The following is a 23,120-nucleotide window of genomic DNA, read 5'->3' as shown; positions in this document are numbered from 1 at the left end:
CCCCATACAAGAATACAAGCTATATGGAAAAGGAAAAGTCCTAACTCACTGAAAATCTTGCTTGCAAACCACATCAGTAATGTCAAACGTCACTGTTTTGTGTGTTTCATGGAAGGAAGAAACAGCATGAGGTGAATGATGACAGAAACCTCATTTAGAGGTGCACTGGCCCTTTAAGACGAACAGGGTTTCTCAGCTATCCTGCAGGTTTTAAAGAAGCCCAGTCTATTAAACAGAATGAATAATACACCAGGCTTTAACCAAATACTCTCTTCTCCTCCACAGCCTCACAGCGAGAAAGAGCCACAGACAGTCAGAGAGAAACAAAGGCTGACACCTCGTTTTCTCCCCTCGAGATAGACACGATCTCTCTTCTCTTCTCACCCACTGTGTCTCAGTCACGCACTTCTTTCTGCCTATTGTTTATTTACGTCTCCTTGGTTTCCTTTCCCTAAATCTTCGACTTTTTCCTCCCTCTGAATTCCCTACTTTCCTCTCCTTTCGTTCTTTTTTTGGCTGCGGGCAGGGTGCATTTTCATACATTTCCATTCATAACGAGAGGGTAACCGTCCCTCGGGCAGACAACTTTCTACCTTCTTTCTTTCTAAAATGTCTCTCTTTCCTCATCCCTCTTCTCACGCAGGTTTGATTCCAGCTGTTGATAAAACAATGCTGGCGTGTCTTGGGAGCAGGTGACGGCGCCAATTACTCCGCAATTACCTGGGTAATTATGCAAACTCGGAGCTCAAAAGGAGGGATGTGTGTGTCGTCTGCGAGCTGTTGGAGGGAACACAGAGAGTGAGACGCTCTGCCAGCCCGTGTGCCCGTCACCAGGCCAGAGTCCTGCTGAAACGAGCTTAAATAGAGCGGAGAGAGACACTTCCTAACATTCAAACTCAATTCATCAGCTGACAAACATCTGTTGAACATTATACATTTGGCAGACGCTTTTATCTAAAGCGACTTACATTGCATTTCAAGTTACACATTCACATTCTTAACAATTCTTGCTTTCCCTGGGAATCGAACCCATGACCTCAGCGTTGCAAGCGCCAGGGCTCTACTGCTTGAGCTACAGGAAAGCATCATGATCTGCAGTGGTTATGGTCGAGCTCAGAGTGCTTTACTATCTGTCTTTAATATATCAGAACATTCAGCTCAAACACATACGAGTTAGTGCTGAAAGACTAGCCTAACTACAAGAAATCTATCAAGATAAGTACAGGTTATATTTCGTCCCTAAATAAAAATAAATAAATCTCATTCTTCATAATTGCTATATTTGCTATATTTTTAGTGGTATGAGCTCAAAAAAACTTTACATTTCTTCAATTTAAACCAGCATTAGTGCAGTGGAACAAATGCATTATAATTGAAATCATATATTTTAGATTCCTGTTTACAATTTATTTATTATTTGTATTTATTTATAGTTACATTTACACATAATTTTTTTTTATTATTATTTTCCTTCACATTACAGTAATGAGAATGATATTAAGCATTATGGTCCTAAAAAGGTCTTTCGTAAGCAAAATCAATTTTTTTATTAAAAATTTGGGCTAAATTAATGACCTGTATACATGATCTTGATAAATATTGGAAGCATCAAAACAAATATATATATATATAATATTTTTGATTTGATATTATATGCTTCCAATATTATATAAACAGGCTACACAGTCTGATTTATAATATTATAATACATGTATATGTTATTTGTAAACTTAAAATTTCTATGATGATGCATCCCTATTTAAAATCCACCTTAAGACTAGAGCAGGTACAATGATTTTATGTTTACTGCCTACAGATGCATCTAAACCAGATTCTGGGTCCCCAAATGAGCGTCCCGGGCTCTGAGCTGAGGCGACATAAAAACAGCCCACTGTCAGGATGACTGGACACTGACGAATAAAAGAACAGCGGGTGATGACTCACTGGCCGCCAGTGAATCACTTTCCCATGCTCATCTCAGGACAATTTTCTCTTCCATATCATGTCAGAAGACAGTGGGAGTTCAGCGGGGAAAACCTGTTCGCGGATAATCACACGTCTGCTCTACCTGAACCGTCGCGGTTACCATGACGACAGAGACTGACAAGAGGTCGTCGAGTGGGCTGCACTCAGTTGCCCTGTTGACCCCTAAATCAGAGGACTAACAGAGCAGCACAACCCAGTGACTCATTGCGCAGGATGGGTCAAGATTTGACATTCCTCCTCATACACGGAGCCTTTGAATGCTGCAGGTTCGTCATTAATCCTGCAGTCAATCAGTGAAAAATATATTTAAGCAGCAAAAACAATCTGTGACAAGCAGACACAGGAGCGCAGGGGACAGGGGAGGTTTGTATGCAAATGCAAATGCGTGTTTCCCGTCATGGCTTTTTGCGTGTCAACTTCTGTTGTCTGTGGATTTGAAGGATGCAAATGAATGTGTTTATGCAGGAGCCAGAGGGCGGAGAGGGAGGGCAGAGAATGAGCGAGGGAGAACGGGAGAGAGCGGAGAAGTTTAGGGATGGATTTGCTATTGTACGGATGTATGTGGCTCTGTTCTGTGTGTTTGAACGGCTTCCCGAGATACTACACGCAGGGAATTCATTTAAAAATGGATTGCACACACTGTCTGTGTTGTTTTAGCACCCAATTAACTACAGAAATTATACATGCCGGCTCTTTAACATGTCAAAAATGCTCCTCATTGCAGGTCTGGATACATGCCCAGTTCTAACGCTCTTCTCCATCATTTGATTGTTCAGTGAATCCGCCCCCATGTGTTTTCAATGTGTGAAGTCCACAAGTCTTCATAACAGAGGAGGATAAAAAACAAATAGTGGCATGTAAACAAAAACGGAGAATACAACAGAGAGAGAGAAAATTCTGAAATAAAAGACGGATATAAAAGCCCTTTTCACTGCACTCCACAGCCAGTGTGAAGAAATTAATTGAGTGAAAGAGATCTGCTGTTTAAAGGTGAAATAGGTTACGGGAGGAAGTGAAGCAATTGTTTTCTGTTTGCCTGAGGCTGTGTATCTTCCACTCGAGTTCTCTCACTCCGTTTCTCTCGCTTTCTTCCTGACTGCCCTCACATCGTGTTTAAACACATAAAAAGGGATAGCTTCGGTCCTGGATGCTGATTGGACAATACATCAGTGTTAAAAAAAACACAAACGAGAGTTCTGAATTCTGATTGGATAAGAAGTGTTTAAAGGCACTTTCTACCACACCAACAAATAACTGGGGTTTGTCTGTGAATTATTTGAAAATCCTCTCATACTCACAAGTTATGGGCTTGAATCAGCCAGTTGAAGCCTTTACTGAATAAACTCACTGAATCATTCAAAGAAGTTAGTGAACCAACATTTGACTCTCTTTCAGATCTGTATTTTATCATTACATTATCATTGATGTCCTTTCAATACTTACAAAGACTTAAGGACATTTAAATAATATAATTACATAAAAATAGGAATATTTTATAATATATAATTTAATATATACAGTATATACAATTGTATATTAATGTGTTTACATAAAACTATTCGGCATCTGTAAACAACATAATTAACTATATTACTTGGTGACAATTGTTTATTCTGAATATATGAACAAATACATTCATTGTACCATGTGTGTGAGCTGTCTGCCTAGACAGTGTGTTAACCCGATTTTTAACCCGCTTTTTATTATTACAATGTTGGTAGTTATGTGAATGTGTGTTACCTGGACCTGGATGTTTATTTGTCAGTTAAAGTCCACCGGATGACGAGTTTGGGCTTTCGTGAAAACTACAGATTTTACTTCTGCATTTTTGGATCCCCGCCCACAGACAGTTTGATCAACAGAGGGTTATTAACAGAAATCGCAAGGGTAGGTTTATCACTTAAAATTTTATCGTACCATGTCTCCTCTTTAAGGCGAGACACTACAGGTGAATAGGGTGAAATTTTTAACTAGCAGATACTGTATCACCATGAAACTTTCCCAGTTGATTACCTACATTAAGATGAGAAAAAAATGTATTACAAGTTTTCTGTCATTTAATGTTTAAATATGCAAATTAGGCTATATCTAATTAAATATGCACTAATTTGCATATATTTTATTTAAATTATTTAAATCTGAGTATTGGATAAAGCCAGGTTAAAAAACTTGTTTCACTGTGTTCACATATTAGATGGGGAAAAAATTACAGAGGGATTTAAAGAGGGACTTTCACTGTGGTCGAAGTCCACAGTAGTCGATTGTCGAGTTCACGCGCGTGATCATAGGTACTAAACCTCGACAATTGATTACTGTGGACTTCGACTGAAAACAGGATGTAAATACAGGTATGTGCGCTGGCTGAATAAACATCATTTTTTATATATTTCTTTCACATCTACTGCAGTCAGATTCACCCGCGTTCACTCCGAAGGAATCACTCACATGACCTGTGCACTTGTAATGACACATCAAGGATGTTAAGAGGCTAAAAGCAGGTTTAAAACTTGCCCCATTGAAGTCAACAGGGTGCAAATTTTAAAACGAGGATAACACGGTGTAGGCAACACCGATTTTTGTCGTTGTTCTCTGTACTGACAGCACTCCAAATGTACAAAAAAATGAGCTCAATGTTAAAATTGACCGGAGTTCTCCTTTAAACAGCATTATGGTAACTACACTACGGCAACAGCTTTCTTTCCTGTACGCAATGGCGTTTGCTTCGGGGGGGTCGGAAAGACTGACAGACGCAGTTTCTTCCCGGGTTTCCCCCTCTGTCTGGCATAAAACATGGTCAAGGTCATCCAGTTTGAAATGTGGACATGTGGAAATGTTTTTTCAGATTTTCCATTGCGGCATTCTCTCCATATTCACAATTCTTTGCAGCCTTTAGCCGGTGGCAACCACGCACGGAATCCTTCAGTGGAAAACGAAAGTAAATGACTCCCGCTAAACGTTTACTCTTTGAATTCTTGAACCCGGGAACAACACAAGTCGACACCATTGTGACTAAAAGTTTGCTAAGTAGTATTTCCTACTATAGCAAGGCGATATTTGACTTGTCAAGCCAATCCATAGCAGACTGGTGGGAGTGGCCTTGGATGGGCAACGTGCCCAGTGCATTATGGGAGTTAAATTTTTCTAACCTATTGGGCAAAAGGGATGACAATAGTCATTTTTCTCAGTTTTCTCTAGTCAGGTAGCACCAATTTCACTTTTTCACCTTTCTACTGTATAGGCAGCCAAGTTTTACTGAAAGCCCATTTTGCCAGCGGTGAAGTAAGCGGTTAAGACGTCGCTGACATGCTCCTGATGCTGATCCAAAACTTTGTATCACTTGTATCCTTGGCAGAGAATAAAACATCTTATAATACATTGCGACAAGCTCATTTTGGATGGTGGAGGAAAAAAGATAAATGTTGATTATAAATATACATTATTTTAATTCATGTGAATAAAACTGTTTATCCTGCTCAACATTTTTGTGTATCTATATGGTTATTAAAGCGTCACACCATTAGCTTAGCAAATGTCAAACTCTATTTTAACCAGCTGTGAGTCGAGTCTCATGTGTGTTTTGCATGTGACTCTCATGTGACAGATTTAAAACACTCTAGACCGCAACTATCATGCAAATAGCACTCTTATTTGCATGATAGTTGCTGTCTGTAGAGTGTTTTAAATCTGTCACATGTAAGTTAAGATGCGAAGCCAGCAACCTTTTTTAGGTAGCAGACAGCAAGGCAGCTTGGCAGTTTTGGATAAGAGCTTAAATTCACAACATGGCACACCCCTGAATGCCTTATTGCTCTCTGTGTTCTTGTCCTGTCCTCTGGAGACTTCATTTGGCACACTTGCGTGAGCTGCACGTTTCTCCTCTGTGATTTACGCACTGAAAGACCACTTTGGATTGAGAACGTAATTCTGTTTTTGTGTTTCACGTCAGATGTCTGGCTGAATGAGTCAGTGTGGCATGTGTTTATGAGCGTTTAGTGTGTTTACTCGGACGGGTCTTCTGAGCTCCACGGATCAACCGTACATGTTCGGGAGGGCATTAGCGGCCGCATGCAAGCGTAACCTGCCTGTCATGCCACAAAAACACAAAGTGAAAAGCCTGAAAAGCGACTCAATTTGCCGCTCTGTAGGAAGGGCCTGTTAGATGCCCTGAATCAAAGAGTCACATGTTTGCCTAGAAGAAAAAGTCTACAGGAAACAAAATGACACATACTTTAAAATAGTCGTTTTTAACTAGAATTTTACTTCTGTGTTTTTTTTTTAGAACATTGTGGGGCTTACCATAGTAAAGTTGGATGAGGAGCATTGCTATGCAGCTGCTAAAGTAATGATTTTAATGAATCATTCAAAAAACTCTCAGACTCACAAGTAACCAGTTTGAATCAGTCTGATGAATCGTTCACTAAATGAACTCACTGAATCATTCAAAGCAGTTACTGAACTAACATCTGTCTCAATTACCAATCTGCAATTTATCATTATTTCAGTGAAATCTGTTTAATAAGTTTTGTGGGCTTTAAGAAACATGAAATTAGATGCAAAATATAAATAAATATATATATATTTTTAAATAATTGCAATTATATACATACATGTATGTACATATGTATTGAATGAATATATTTTTTTAATACATATTTTATTTGATATATATTCAAATATTTTATTTTTAGATATAGATTAAAAAAGAAACAAACAAAATAAAACACACCTCCTGTTACGTTAACCCCTGTATAGTATAAACGACGCTGATGGTACAGAGGAGAAATGTCTGTATGAGTTGCTCTTTTAGAGGATACGGTGATAACGTATATGAGTTCTCTCTCCATTTCATACACTGAGTCGAAGACACACACAACATTCACAACACACAGTAACACAAACTCAATAAAACACAGACATGGCACACACCACAACATCAATACTGGAAGGCCACACACACACACACACACACACACACACACTTTGAAGGATAAAAGAGCTTGTGGCCGCGAGCCAAGAATGATCTCAATGGCTCCTTCAGCCTTTGCAGGAGAGAGAAGCATATCGATTGAGTCTCAAGGGATCGCCTGTATCAGCGTGTGTGAGTACACATATATTTACATATAGGTGAGTGTGATGTGTATGCATGTAAACCCAACCTCCATCTGGTCCTAAAATGGATTATTCAGCAAGAATATAATATGTGGTCTGAAAAACAATGAAAATGGACTCCATTCAAAGGAGAGCGGAAGAGCAAGAAATGACGGGAGGATCACAACAGTCCAGACCGACCCTGATTTATTGAATAAAATATTATTTCCCCACCCTCGATTATCCCGGGTGAGTCTGGCACGATTGCATCTTTTTGCTCGGGAAACCACACTGGCTGCCGTCCGTCTTATCGGACTTACAGCCGGAGATAGGAGCAGAAAGCACACAAGACAACTTTATACGTCTCCGACCTCCTCCACTGCCCGGACCAGAGCCCTGCGTCACGGCTGGGGATTGATGCTGTGCTTATTGAACATAACGCCGGACCAAATTGCCTCTCTTGCTTTTACACTGTGAATAATGCAGGAGCCACGTAGTCCTCCGAGCACAGATAAATAATCTATGGAAGCTTCCTGTTGGGTTGAAGCTGGGACGCCCAAACACACCTCCGATAGTCGGGCGACTGACTTCAGATCAATTGTTTTACAGTAAAAAAACAATGTTTTACAAAAAATATTCTTTTGCACAGTGTGGATTGAGGTGAAGCGAGTGCAATTCATATTCATCATTAGCACCAGTGTTATTTCTCAGGCTTAGGGATTTACTTAAGGGCGTGATTATTTTTACCTGGCAGACAATAAAAAATGTAAATGAATCTCACAAACATTAAAGGGCAGACATGAGGATGGGCTCTTATGACCTTAGCAACTGCATGCAACACCCTGGAAACCAGTCAGAACACTTTAGAAACCACATAACTAAACCCTGGCAACCATTTACAACACTTAAAGGCACAGAACGTAAGTTTCGCCGTTAGAGGTCGCTTATTCGAAACCATAACAAAGTCGTAGCTTGATGACGCCGTGAATGAGCGTGGGATTAAGGGAGTTGTCGTCTTTCAGCCGTCAAAACAAGCTAGCAGATCAAGTCCGTCTTATCAGATTTAAAGCCGATGGAAAGCAATTCGTCATGACTCGGGCAGAAATCATGTTCATGGGTGAGCTAATGTATTCAAGTTTCATTAACGCTATTGTGGTATAAAGCAGTACAGGGCAGAGAGCCTGGGACATTTTACGCCTCTGTTTTATTAAGCCTAAATCGGTTGCTGCTGCTCCTTTCGTTTTGTTATGTTCATTTTACGATTAAAGTTACGATTAACGTTCGCCTCCTTCCCTGAACTGATTACTTAAATTCACATTATTTGATCTCATTCTAATGAAATAGCCACTAGTGCTGAATTACTACTCATACAGGTCACTTTATCTGACAAATTAAAATTGTGAGGTAACGCAGAGCTGTTTTACTTGGTCAAAACAATCATACTAAAATACATTTGAGCATGTTGAAAGTTGTTAACATTACTCTGTGGCCGCTATTAGACACTTGTTGCACATTGCATTAAGCTAGATCAATATTAGAATATCATGTTAATAAAAGCTGGATGACTTGTGTTGCTAAAATGGCATGCAATTCATTTTAAAACATTGTTTTACTGTTACTAAAGCTCTTTCTGATAATGCTATGTTACCAACTTGACAAAATAGCATTGACTCGCGGTAAATCAAGAAAACAAGAGATTCAAAATAATAAGACTAACTGTGCTATAAATGTGCTATATATAAAAAGCTATATAGCAATGATTCTTTTTCTGACGATAAACGTATCCAAACAGTTGCTCACCTGTCTAATAAAACATAACATACTGTAAAGGTGTTTCCATGGTTTCTATGGAAGTAAAAGCTGCTAAAAGACGGATATTGACAGGCAATGCAATAACATGGGACGATACACTGGTTAAAATAGCTGATTTCTCCAGATTTAAACATTATTGGAAACATTTGGGATAATCTAAGTACACAATTCAACAAAATATATAACATTGTTAAGTAAAACTTAATTTTAATGTCCTTGTTACACGATACATGTAGTAATAACTATTAATTATGCTAACCCTAACCCTAAACCAAACCCCAAACCTAAACCTAACCCTATAGCAAGTACATGTAGTTAATTATTATTACACAGTATTTAAATGCATAAGTACACTGTAACAAGGACACATTAAAATAAAGTGTGACCTATTGTTTTTTGGATTCTTACATATTGTGCCTTTAAGGATTGTGATAGGAACTCACAGGCAAACAGCATGATGTTTAAATTTGTCGTTAAGAACTAGTGCTGAGTAAGACGAAGTCTAATCTCTAGACAACTATTAACAGCTGTCTTACACGCACACACACTTTTGAGATTTCGTCTTCAAAAAGAAACCCAGCACTGTTTGTGATTTATTCATATCTGTGCGATCGTTTCATGATTATACAATTTACGTTTAAGTAGCAGAGAAACATTCCTCCAAATTAGTGTCTGCTTTTAGCACAGTCAAATAAAAGATCAGGCAGAATTGAATGTGTTTATGGCAGTGCCGCACCGCAAAAAAAAATTTAATAAAAAAATTCCTAGACATGAGGATGATACCGGCTGGGATAATTTGGGGGAAACGGTTCCTCTTTTTAAGAAACTTTGGCTCTCTGAGCTGGATGAGATTAGCTTTGACAAATGTACAATATGCCGTTTCATGTCCACAAAAAGCATATGAAAGTCAGGGAGACAGAGTTAGCGAGAGATGGAACTCAATAATAAACACAAGTTGACAGCTTCCAGCACCATTGGCAGCCATCTTTTCTTTTCCCGCTCCGGGAATTCCCAGAAGCTCTAGCAATAATCCATACGCTTTTATTTTTCTGCTCTGTACCTCACAAGCTCTCTCGGTGTTCTCCTCAGAGGCTCACCCACGATCGTCTTACTCATTCACAAAGTTTCTTTATGGATTTCTGCCTCTATTTCTTCTCCAGCCTCCACACCAGGGACTCGAGGTTCGATACACCTACCTGCTGTGAGTTCCAAATTCGTTTGAGCGGATTGTGAGGAAGAGGAGGAGGGTTGTGGAGAGAATCATTGAGAGGAGAGATCAGTACTATCACAAACACACCTGCTGAGTCACTCCACTCCAAACCGCTGGATTCTGGCTATAGTCTAGCCGTGGCCTCTTGCAATGCTTTAAAGTCATGTTGGAATGACCGGAATTACGTCATGAGTGCGGCTAGACACTCTCATCACAATTTTTGACTCGATTAAACAATCATGGCAAATTTGTAACAATAAATGTCGACCGAACAGTTTCGCTTCTGTGCATTTTGTGTACAGGAGATGAAAAACAGCGATAAAACTGGCTGGAAAATACTACTCGTTTAGCCGGTTTATGAGGCGCCAGACTAAACTACATTTCCCACCATTCTTTATGGCTGCACAACAATGATAAAATACAGATAAAGCACCAATTACACACCTAATGTACATCATTTACTGTTTTTGTTGTTGCATTAGCACTAAGAAGCTTCCTGTCTTCGCCAGAAAGTAGAAAAGAGTAAAAAAAAAAAATGAGGCTGCTCAGTGAGTCCAACCAAAATCATTGAAGCCACATCACATCATAATTATGACTTCTGAACTTGTAAGTAGGAACTTCCCATGGGGACTTGAGTCTGGGAGGTTTTAGTGCATGAATGCATTTAACAGATTTTGGCTTTTGGCTTTAAGAAATGCTGTGCATGTGGACACAATCTGCGTAGATCACGAGCTTGCTAGTCACTGCAACTTGTTGATTTGCATATGAAAGCATTACATTTGTGTTTACGAACCGTAACTCTAACAAAAGGAAATCTGTCTGAAAACCCTGAGACATTAAAAACCCCAATGGTTTCCAGATGAAGATCTCTTTCACAGACTGTTGCAGCCAAATACATGTGATTACTAGGTAATCACACTAGATCGGTTTTCTCACTCCCCCTGCTGGCTCGGAGGTCAGAAAGACACAAGACGGGCCAGTTTTACTGATTGTTTCTTGGTCAGCCTCCCTCTCTTAATTAAGCAGCATTGGCCTGTATGTTTCTCCACTTTTCTCTAGGCATTAGCAGCCATTCTAATAGCCTTGATTTATTCCTGTTGGTTTAATCTGCGAGTCTCCAGGCGAATGGAACAACTTGCACGACGGATGCACATCTGTTACATCTTCAGTCTTATGGTATTCGGGTGGGGGTGTATGTGTGTGTCTATACGCACAACAGATGCGTGTGTACATTTAATCATAATGCGCACAACAGAGTCTTTATTTGCCAGACGACTTGGGCCGGTGGAATTGGTTTTCACGACAATACACACGCTACCTGTCAGAGCAAGACAAACTAAACTAAACTAAATAATAGGCTTAAATATCACAACTGATGAAAAAACAAAAGCAAATGGCACAAAGCAAATCGGATTAAATAGAGCTATGGGTAGAACAGTTTGCCTCACTGCAGGAAAATTCCTTGAGACTGTGATACTAAAATATTCTTTCCCTCTGCAAATAACAAGTCGGTTCCTCACGGGTGAATCTCACAAAAAAACAAACAACAAGTCTGGGGCGTATTTCAGCACAACATAAAAATAAAGCAATAAATAAGTAATTATATGAAAAGAACCATTTTTGGACTGACATTTTCACGTTTAAGTTTTGATTGTGTTCTATTCATATTCTCAATGTGAAAACGTTTCATTTTCATTACAATTTAAATACATATATGTTTAAAATAATACATTTAAAAAAATGCATTATGGTAAAATTACCCAAAAAAGGTTAAAAAAATAGATTAAAAAAGATTTGGTGACTCTCTGGTCTCTCTCTCTCTCTCTCTCACACACACACGTTGGGTTTCCATGTTTTATGGGGAAATTCAGTGTAATATTTTTGTACTGTAAAAACTGTATATTCTATCCCCTAACCCTACCCCTAACGTTATGCTATTTTAGATTTTCAAAAAACATTATTCTGTATGATTTAGGGGACATTTGGTCCCCATAACATATGGAATACCAGAACCACACACACACACACACACACACACACTGATCCCATCCCCACTGGTTTCATTCGCAGCTCCATCATCATAGTTTCTTAGTGAAACTACCTAACTACTGCAATTATCCTCTCTGTCGCTGTGACTACCGCTCCCATGGCTACTGCCACCATCGCTAGGTAACCAGGGACTCTGGTGGATGCTGGTAAATGGCTTAGTTCTTTATCAGAGCTAACAGAGCGAGTGGAGGGATGGAGAGAGTGTTTTAATGTGTGTTTGGTGTCTAGAGGGCAGGAATGGCTTATGATGGAGAGCTCAGGGGCAGGTTTCTGTGCCTTTATAAGTGCTCTGGTGAACTGTTTCCCAACACTGCTGTTCAAGTACCTACTGTATGTTGTAAGTATGAGGTCAGAATTAGAAGTGGTAAGATACAATGACGCAAATAATAAAAAGACAATAAATGAATAAAGAAAAGGTTTGACTCACAAATAAATGACTTCTGTGAGATCTTCTAATGACCTACTGTATCTTTTTGACAAATTTGTAAAAAAAAACAAAAAAAAAACAGCCTTTAAAAGTCATTTACTTTCAAACAAGTGACTCCTGTGAGCCGGGTCTGTAATTGAATCAGTGAATCTTTTTTTACTGATTCATTAAAAATAAACAGCTCATACACTAAGAATAATTTGTTTGCAGAAGTTAGCCAATCATAACAGCAGACATCCCACCTCTCCCGGAAATATCCCGCAAATTATATACAATATCCCGGAAATCAAGAAAGCGAGCGAGAGTGAAACCCTGTTTCCACCTGTAATAAGATGTGTCGATGATCTGATCACGAATGCTCAGCTAAGATGCATTACCGCTTATCACGCGTTTCCAACGCATCTTCTGTTACCACTTGCACTCGGATTTCGTTGAGACCCTCCCCTTTAATTTCGACACAATCTACAGTACATTACTTTCACTTTGGGCACACAAATACTACTGAATGAACGAACCCATGTTACGCATCTTACATTAATATAATATACTATGATATAGAATAATAATACATTTTTGTAGGGTCGGATGTCTGTAATAGGGGTCTTATAGTCTTAAAGGGAGTGTAGTAAAAACATGTTGTTTAAATCCAAGGGTCAGAGAAAGGGTGTAAAATGGATGTACAAAGCTATATTATGATTATTTTTGTCTTAGGAAAAAAGGAAAACATGCTACAAAATGAATAATATTTCCCATTTAAAAACTGCAGAGATGCCCTGCAGAGCCTTTTCATATCTCTCTCTCTCTCTCTCTCTCAAGCCTTTGGGCAAATTGTGTCATTGTTGCAGCCCAAAATCCCCATGAGTGTCTCGTAGAGACAAAATAAAACACATTTGAATCTGATTTAAGTCCTAATGTACGCTAATGTATCCTACTTCGCTTGATTGGATCCAGAAATAAGAAATGTGCTTATTGGTTGAACACACACACAAACGGCCTGAAATATGTGTATCCCAATATAATGTAAAATGCAAATTTCCAAAAGGATGAATCTCTGGAAATAGTTGTAGGATTCTAGGACACCCTAATACATATAATTACACGGCCGGCAAACTGGAAAACAAACCAAAAGACTCGCCACCGTTGCCCTTTCAGCCCGGTGCAGGTGAAACCGTCATCAGTCAGAATGTCGTTGTTCATTCAGACCTGCCGTCCCTCCAGACAAAAACATCTTGTATGATTATTGATTCAACATCAGCTGTCCACCCATTTTCTACCCTGTTTTCAACATGTCAAACAAATTTGGAGGAATGATCCGCATTGAAAAATGGCCCGAGGGATGTTCTATAGCAGAGTCTGCGATCGCCACCACACATAATGCTTTTCACAGACGGACAAATACACATTTCATGCCTGTCATGTTTCCGGAGCTTGTGCTGAATCGTGTTAAACATTTAAATAATTACATTTGCCTGGAAATGACGTTTTAAAGAGATAGTTCACCCAATAGAACATTCTTTTACTCGTCTCCTTAAATCTTTGGGATGACATGAGGGTATTTTCACGCTGCTCTTTTCAAAATAACAAAAGCATACAGTGACCAGCGGCATTCAAGCTCAAAAACAGACAGAAAGTTACCATAAAGGAATTTGTTTCGAATTATTCATTATAAGAACCAGTCAATAAGAGTCATTTTTTTGAGACTCCTGTGTGCTGGTTCTCTTAATGAATCAGTGACTCATTTTGGATGTGTATTTTTGTAGCACCTACATTTTAAAGGGAATGTTCACTTAAAATGATCATTCTGTTATGTTTATTCACCCTTATGTCGTTCCAAACATTTAATGCAACATTAATTGCAAAGTCGAACAGGCCAACATTTACACATATTCAAGCTTGGCATGTTAAGACAAAGATCATTGGTTCTTGCATGTCATAATGATTTGGGACGACTTCAGAAGATTTGAACTGTTTGGACCAGTTATGTGATGCTTTAATTGTCCTGTGTTTTTTTAGTTTGATAGCTGCAGTACCCATTAACTCTAGCTGTATAGAAAAGAACAAATCCGACATTCAGCTAAACATTTCATTTTGTGTTTCATAGTCACAGTGGTTAATAAACAATGACAGAATTGTAATATCTGGACGATCCATCCCTTTAAAGGCTACACATGTCTTCACAATGTCTATCAGCAATGTTTATGCGTTAAACGTTGCCTCCGTCTCATAAAGCTGAGTAAGATCAGTGCGCGCGGCTCAGGTGAACGACTCGTGTAGGTAGAGCATCAGAGGAGACGCGCGGCTGCACTCATCCGTAGGTTCGTTCTATCACCGCGCTAAATCGGCAATGTGCTGACATTTCTCTTCATTAGAGGCAGTGAGCGGGAACGCGGGGACCGGAGACATGCTTCATTACGGTTCTTCATTTAAAGGGGCCATGCCTGAGCTGACACATTAGAGTCATCCGCACTGGGACGGCCAGCGGTGCGAGGGGAGGGCTGTTTTCAAGAGGGCTTCAGATGTTAGAAAGGTCATGTAAAATGGACAAACACACACAAACACATCCTCGCTCAAGCACGATCAATGATTAAACCATGAAATTAGCCAGACCAAAAAAATAACAGACGGCAGTTTTCTCTTCAATGTTTGGGAAACCTGTTCGAAACAATCATATTTCCAATCTATTTGGTGACACCAATGCCAGATGCACACAAATCCTCCAAATCTGACATATAAACGGGTTAGTCACATAGTTCGATTGTGCGTTGGTGAGGTTTCCCGCTGTGGAGAGATCGTATCACGTTTCTAATAGCGAACAGCCTCTCACCTCGACTCCCTGCACTTTGAGCTTCATGTGATCCTCCCGCGTGGTTTTCCCATCTTTCCTCTTCTTCCAGCAGTAGCCATCTTTTCTGTACTTCACCTTCTTCCTGTTGTAGAGGATCATAGACCCATTCTGTGGCCTGAGACAGAGAAAAAGAGAGAGTTTTAATGACACTGCCACAGAATAAGAGGGATTGAAAGGCTCTGAGGGATAAACATGTGTACTATTATATAATGTAGTCGAAATTTAGAAACTGTTTTGTAAACCAAAAACATGAAGTATACAAAAGAGGAAAAAAAAAAAACTAAATGAAATTATGTTTTTGAAAGACTGAGAAAGACAGACACTAAGGGCCAGGTTTACTAAATTAGCATGAAAGCACAATTCCATAAAAGTGCCGATGGGAGTGGAAAGTTCTGCTCGTGATCTACTGACGACACGCAAAATAAAGAACACAGACGCAGTCAGATCATTTCCATAAATACCAACACAATCTACCAAGAGCAGCACAAATTAGCATCTGGTTTAAGACATGCTTTTTTTGGGGTGCAAATACCAGTAAATTGACTAGCGCAAACCTAAAAGTAAATCCAGGGCTGAAAAACACTGATTGATCGATATCGATATACATTTCAGAAAGTTGTACTGTCTCTTTCAACATACATGTTCATTGAAGTTTATTATAACTAGTAGGCTAGAGATGATCGGTTCATGTGCCACTTGAACTGAGGCACTACAGCGATCTGTCACGTCACATTTACAAGCGCCGAAACGGTATTTATTGTTTGAGTTTTGTAATAAAATTGACAGAATCTGAGAGGTGAGAATTTGTTTCCTATCAAAAGTACCCTGCTCTGTCTTTTCTGTCGGTGTCAGTGTCCTCTTTGCTTCGTGATTTTTCTCTGCGTGAGAAAATGGATGTGTGTGAAAAGTGTCAATTGCGTGAGTCTCACGCTGAATGCGTGAGAGTTGGCAGGCCTGAGTAAATCACCTTGCATAATTCATTTCAATACTCTCCTCCTATAAATGTTGCGTCTGAAAGGGAAAGTCCCACAAATGCATATGCAATAAGATCAGCCACAAAAATAACCCTGTCCACGCCTTTTTACTGCTAATCCTGACTGAATTTTTTTAATGCCAAAACAGGGTGAATCAGGAATCAAAATTACTGTTAGTGAATCAGGAATCAAAATTAGTTTTATTACTAAAAAATAAATAAAAAATGCTTGAAATTCTATACATAAATATGTATAATAATAAAATAATACAGAATAATATGTTGTGTTTTCATGTTTTATGGGGACTTTCCTCAGACGTAATGATTTTTATACTGTAAAAACTGTATATTCTATCCCCTAACGCTAAACCTACCCATCACAGCTAGATTTCTGCATTTTTACATTTTCAAAAAAGCATCATTTAGTATGATTTATTAGCTGTTTTCCTCATGGGTTAGTAGCACAGGTAATATGATGCAATCTGCAATAAAAGCACACAGCATTCAGAGTATACCAACCTCCTTCAGTTTATATACTCATGGAAGGATTTCCCCCCAAATTATTCATAATTCCACCAATAATAAAACACTTTAACACACCAATGACTTGAGCCTCTATCGCTCAGAGCTGATGTGTGGAACGAACAGCTCATTATTATCATAACCGTATCAGAGATGGAGTAAAACACGTTAGCTTGACGGAGTGCTTTCCAGACCGCAGCGGTGCAGGATTAATATCACATTGAGGGCCTTTATGTGGCCCGTCCGTTCCCATTTATACTGGAGGTTTATTGCCAGCTCTGCATTTGTAGAGAATTCCTCTCTGGCCACTTCTTGGTTTGACACAGAAACAATCGGTCTTGGGACTGTATTTAAAGGGAATTGGTTTGATGACTCTTTAAAGGTTGTGTTATATGCATTGGCTGGTTCTGCTCATTTTTCACCGGTGACGAACAATGCCATGGGAACGCTTCTTGGGTGTTGTTTGCCAAAACCAATGAAGAAGGATGAAGTGCCCTGCTAGAACGTGCCATGCTGTTTATGGGAGAGATGCTTTGGATCTTTGGTCTGTAGTTAGTTTTGGGATTTTTTTTTTTTTTCTCTCTCCATAAAATACAAACAGGAAAGCAGAATAAGTAACATACAAAACTACATTTCCTGTAACAGATATGGAACATTTGTGATATATAGCATATAAGAACACAAACAAAAAGAAAGAAAATAAATAAGAAATGTACTCAAGTACTGAGTAATATTAATTAACTACGTTTAGGCTACTTAATATAGAGTTACAGTTATAGTCAGGGTTTGGTTTAGGGTTAGTTACTTGTAATTATGCATAATTTACTGTTATTACTATAGTAAGTAGTCACCTTAAAATAAAGTGTCACTGATTTTTTTGTTGCATTGTGACATTTTCAGTGAAGCCTCAATTCACTCCCAAATTGCCATGACCATAAATATACAATATGAAAACAATTACTTAATTAATGATAATTAAAATAAATGAATAAATAAAAACACTGAAAAACAAAACGCTTAATTATCATCAAAATAATATAGCAAAAATGCATTTTTGGTCCCAAAATTCTTTTTCTTTTCTTTAAATAAATATATAATTGCTTTTTTTTCTTTTGATTTTGTTGTGAAATGTGACCTGCAAATGTTTTCATGAGATCCCTTCCTTACAGTGAGCGAGAATAATTTCTCTTAGAAGTGGAAATTCAAAGAAACATGTTTCCCCATTAAGACAAAGGTGAGCATTTTGTATCGAACGCTTCTCAGAATGCTTAATATTTTAACAGGACTATTTATCGTGAGTGCGTTCAAGCCATTTGCTCGGCTCCTTTTCCTCGGGACCTTTGGGTAAGCCATTTTCTTTTTTAATTGAAGGCAGTTTGTTCCAGAAAAAAATGAAGCACTTTAGCAGGGGAATGCGAGGTGGGCCCGGAGCAGATTTGCGAAAAGCAGCCAGAACAAGAGTCTCTCTCCTTCTCTGTGTGTACTTAGGCGATCCAATTAATCTTATCAGAATTATACATATTTATACATGGAGAGCAGGGCAAAAGGAACGCGAACTGTTCCGTTATCACATTTGGATGACAGGACGCCTCTTCTGTTTCAGAGACTTAATGTACCAGACAGAAATGGAAAATATAGGCAGGGAAGGAATGTTCTGAAAGGGATGTGGTTGGGAATACTGTCTTATTCAAAGGGCGGTTTACGTTTGATTAAACATAGGCAGTCGATACAACCGTGTAGGACTTCAGCAGAGCTTTAGATATGTGTATAATGAATAATAAATGGGATTGTAATGCTTTAGAACGTATTCGTAATAAATCAAATCTGTAGTAGTCGCACTTGAGTGCCGACATGCTTTAGAAGGATATTAAAATGCAATCGTGGAATAACTTTACGGGCCACCCTAATTCATAGCAGGTGTATTTTTTTTAAAGACACCAATTATAATACAATATCAAAGGGTGAAATCGCAAAGCTACACATACAGACACCGCATTCTGCCAATGTGTTAGATTTTCCTCACAGCAACCTGGGAAACGTTCAGGATAGTTAGAAATTCTCTTCTCGCCACAGGTTTCTAAATTATTAATTTTTACTCAGTTCATTTTACACATAAATAAGGCGTCTGTGCTGTGGTGGTGAGAGAGCTTTCCGATGAAGGTCGTATACACCCGAAAGACACTGTGGAACTAGCGACATAATTATAACGGTAAAAGAGAGAAGCAAGACACAACACTTCAGTTATGAATAAGCCAACAGGTTTATAAAGATTATATACAGATGAAAACATGCAGATATCGATGCCGTGTTGCTGCAGTCAGAGCATGTTAGTGCAAACATGTTAAAGGGTTATGTCACCCACATTTACTACCCACCCACAAGACTTTTGTTCATCTTCGGAAAACAAATGAAGGTCTTTTTGATGAAATCTGAGAGCTTTCTGTCCATTGACAACTACACCACTTTGACGCTTCAAAAAAGTTCATAAATAGATTGTAAAACTAATCCATATCGATCACTTAATATGATGAACAGATTTAATTTAGACTTTTATTTAAAAAGTCTAAATGTTATTTAAAAAGTCCACACACTTTATGGAGGGACAGAAAGCTCTCAGATTTCATCAAAAAGATCTTCATTTGTGTTCATAAAATGAATGAAAGTCTTACGGGTTTGGAACGACATGAGGGTGAGAAATTAATGACAGAATTTTCATTTTTGGGTGAACTATCCCTTTAAGTCTTGGCAATCATGAATAAAAAATGAATCAAAATGAAAAAAAGAGAACCCTGTTAAATGCATAGCACTGTGGTACAGATTTTGAACATTAAGGGCTCAATCTTGCACCTAGCGCAAATGACTTTGAACACCGAGGCATGTATCATTCCACAGCAGACTTTTCCCTCCACAGATCCACGTCGGTAAATTAGGGAATGAACTTGCGCTCCCGGGGGCGGTTCAGCGAAAAGAGGAGGCGTGTTCCGGCACAAACGTTCCCTGGTGCTATTTTGCAGTTTCAGAAAACAATTCCGCCACAGAAACCTAGTCTAAAGTCAGATGCTATTTTAAGGGCGCATGCTTGGCCATATTGTAGCGTGTGCACAACGCGCATACACTTTGCTTCTCTCATCTACACAGACGCAGCAGTTGCCATTTTTGCAAACCATACATAATTACAAGGAAAAATATTCCACACGAGGGAAATCATTGTGGTGTCCATGAAGATGTGAAAAAATAGGCATAAATCTAGCTGACACATTTACCCAAATTATTATACGCCTGTTTAACTGAAGCTAATTTTGGTGGGTTTCTTCCATCCCCATACAATGTCACTTCTCTGTCTTTTACGGCCCTGACGAGAACGTCGGTCTCCTCGGCTGTGAATCGCTGCTGGCGTGCGCCTGGCAAATCCGCCATTATAATAGCAATCCGCCATGGAACAAGCACGCCTGCTCTTAAAGGGAATGTGAGATGATGCTCTGATTGGTTTATTTCACGTTACAGCCAAACCACACCTATGAGTAATGAAGCTACTTCAGACCAACCTTTCAGACCAATATTAGATTTGCGTCGGGCGCAAGAGTCATTTATCCCGCCGGTATAATAACAACAGAGCCCGAGATTCGCCCACAAAGTTACTTGCGTTTTATACTTGAGTTTCAGATCGCTAAAATAGGGCCCTAAATATGCTCTGTTGTATATTCCACATTTTAGCAAATGTAGTAGGTCCATGTATATGTAGAAACATATACTACAGAAATAGTACAAGCACTTTTTTGTTTTATTTATTTGCCTTTTAACTAGATTTGGCCATGTATGGAATAGCTAAATGAACAAGGCCAAATATAGGTTCATAAATAAAATAAATAAGTGTAATTGTTGCAGACACACACATACACAAAAGAGACCCACATCAAGCCTTATCTAAACATCAAAACGCTTGACTCGACCATCAGGGCATCTGATGCCTATTAACAGACAGCAGCTCCTGGTGTGTGTACAGTCGCGCTGGCATTTAGCCACCTAAAGGACTGGTATTCCATATGGCGCAGGAGCTGATCTGTTTATCCTTGCAGGAGTCCTGCCTCCTTCTGCCTGTTTTCATATCTCCTCACCTTGCCTGTTGATTTAATAAGCGATAACAGAGGTGGCAGGCTGTAACAAATCACCCCCCTTGTATTTTTCCACCTGCCCACCTCTCAATGTCAGCAATCACACTCATCAATCAATCACCTCATTACAATGGTGACAGGACTGCGCCACACACCGAACGCCAAAACACATGTGGACGAGCACATGCGCTGTCGGAGTGCTGCTATCGGATGGGCTCTAATATAATTGTGGGTCTGCTTGAACAGAATTTGATTTCTGCTGTCTGAGGGGGTGTTGAGGGTTTTTCTGGAGACAAGATTCCATCAGTGTTCAAGTGTCTTATCGAAATGCGGCGCTAATCGCAGCGGTTTTGAAACTGAACGTTTGCATTAAAAAATTTTATTGCTGAAATAGAATATATATATATATCACACATTTAATAAATTAACTCTTTTGGACCAGGGTGGAAGAAAACTTAATTTCCCAGAATGCATCACCTGTGTTGAATTCCAGTTCAACTTCCATTTTTGTGTGGCCAATTCAAATTCAAATTCAAAATGCTGCCGCAAGATTAAGAAAGAAGGACAGAATTATGTAACACTTTATTTTACAGTGTTCTTGTTACATACTTTACATGTACTTACTATGTAATAAAATAAAATTGTGCATAATTACATGCAACTAACCCTAAACCAAACCCTAACCCTAATTAAATAGTAAGTACATGTTGTTAATTACTATTACTTAGCACTTAAATGTATAATTACACTGTAACAAGAGCACCTTAAAATAAAGTGTAACCCATAATTACCCCGATTTTAGCATCTCTTCATTGGTTACAAGTCAGCTGTGGCGAGCAGGACGAGTGGCGTGATTACTGATGAGCGACACCTGCGCGACGACAGTGAAGAGCGAGAGAGGAACAGGCCTGAATTTGTGTTGTGTTTCTGTTTTGTGTGGCTAATGGTAACGACTAATGGTTTCTTATACTTTCGTTTTTGTATTGGTTTATTTATTTATTAAAGTATTTGAATGTTCGCCGGTTCCCGCCTCCTTCTTCCCATAACAACGAACCTCGTTACATCAGCTATCGGATTGATTTCAAGGCCCTACTATAAATTTTTTTTAAGTTTTAACTGCTCTAGCACCCTCAAATCAATCAGATCTTGTTATTCTACACATGCCAGTAAAGAATTTGAGACCTGCTGATAAACTTTTACTTCAGGTATGACGGTCCCGACTGAAGCGAAAAGGTGATCGTGCCTTTTTGATAGCCAGACCCAGATTATGAAATAACCTACATCGCTTCCCATCCGTTCTGCCCCCCAATCTGAATGCTTTTAAATAGCTTTGAAGAAGCACTTTTACATCTTGGCTGTTGAGTCTGATCCCAGAGAGAACTTAATTTTGGTCTTTTGTTTAGTCCTGTTTTAATGCGTCATGCATTGGTTTCATGCTTGTATTGTCCTGCACTTTGGGCTGCACTTGTTGTAGCATAAATGTGTTTAAAAAAAATAAACTCAAACTCAAACACTCATGAAATAAAATGTTTAAATTCTGAATTTTGCACAGTTGTGTGATGGTCAACATAAAATGATGTTCACATTCTCCTTCCCTAATGTGATGTGATCTATCCTCATTTGATATCATTGCTGTAACATTTACTTAATTAATGTTAACCAACAAAAAAAATACTGTTTTAGCTACAGGAAAAGACTAGATTATGTAGGGCAATTATGAATTGTGCCCAGTAAGATCAGGAATTAGAGCACATATGATCAATTTTAAATGTCATGTTGACTGTAAACTTACATCTGGAACCAAGAACAATTCATAGCACTGCGTCACACTGTATAGTCTCCACTATGTCCTATCGCACAGTTTTGGATATGAGTTTGATCCTATTTCCATGCTTAGCATTACAGAACGCTGATCACATGAACCTTGAGCTTCATCCGGTTTGGTTCCTCTGTCTTGGTCTGGCTAAAACCGACGGGGATCAGGACAGTGATGGGTGCAGGGTTTCATCTACGTCAGATTGCCTCCAAACAAGAAAACTGATGTCCCTACATGGCTTATCGAAACAGCGGACCCCGAGGATGGCTTGAAAGGGTAT

The 23,120-nt window shown here is 38.9% G+C and overlaps 1 protein-coding gene across 8 annotated transcripts in view; it reads right to left on the bottom strand.

The window, feature by feature from the left end:
• Window positions 1-23,120, bottom strand: part of camta1b (calmodulin binding transcription activator 1b) — a 278,270-nt gene that overhangs the window by 83,944 nt on the left and 171,206 nt on the right. For all 8 annotated transcript variants that reach the window (XM_084395724.1, XM_084395726.1, XM_084395730.1 and 5 more), the window contains one exon: window positions 15,397-15,532. In XM_084395724.1, the coding sequence (XP_084251850.1) occupies window positions 15,397-15,532 (136 nt within the window). The remainder of the gene's footprint in view (window positions 1-15,396; window positions 15,533-23,120) is intronic.

The sequence above is a fragment of the Rutilus rutilus genome (genome assembly GCF_951802725.1).
Source record: "Rutilus rutilus genome assembly, chromosome: 22".
NCBI lineage: Eukaryota > Metazoa > Chordata > Actinopteri > Cypriniformes > Leuciscidae > Rutilus > Rutilus rutilus.
The sequence above is the reverse complement of the archived record's forward strand: the minus strand, read 5'-3'. Positions and strand labels throughout refer to the sequence as shown.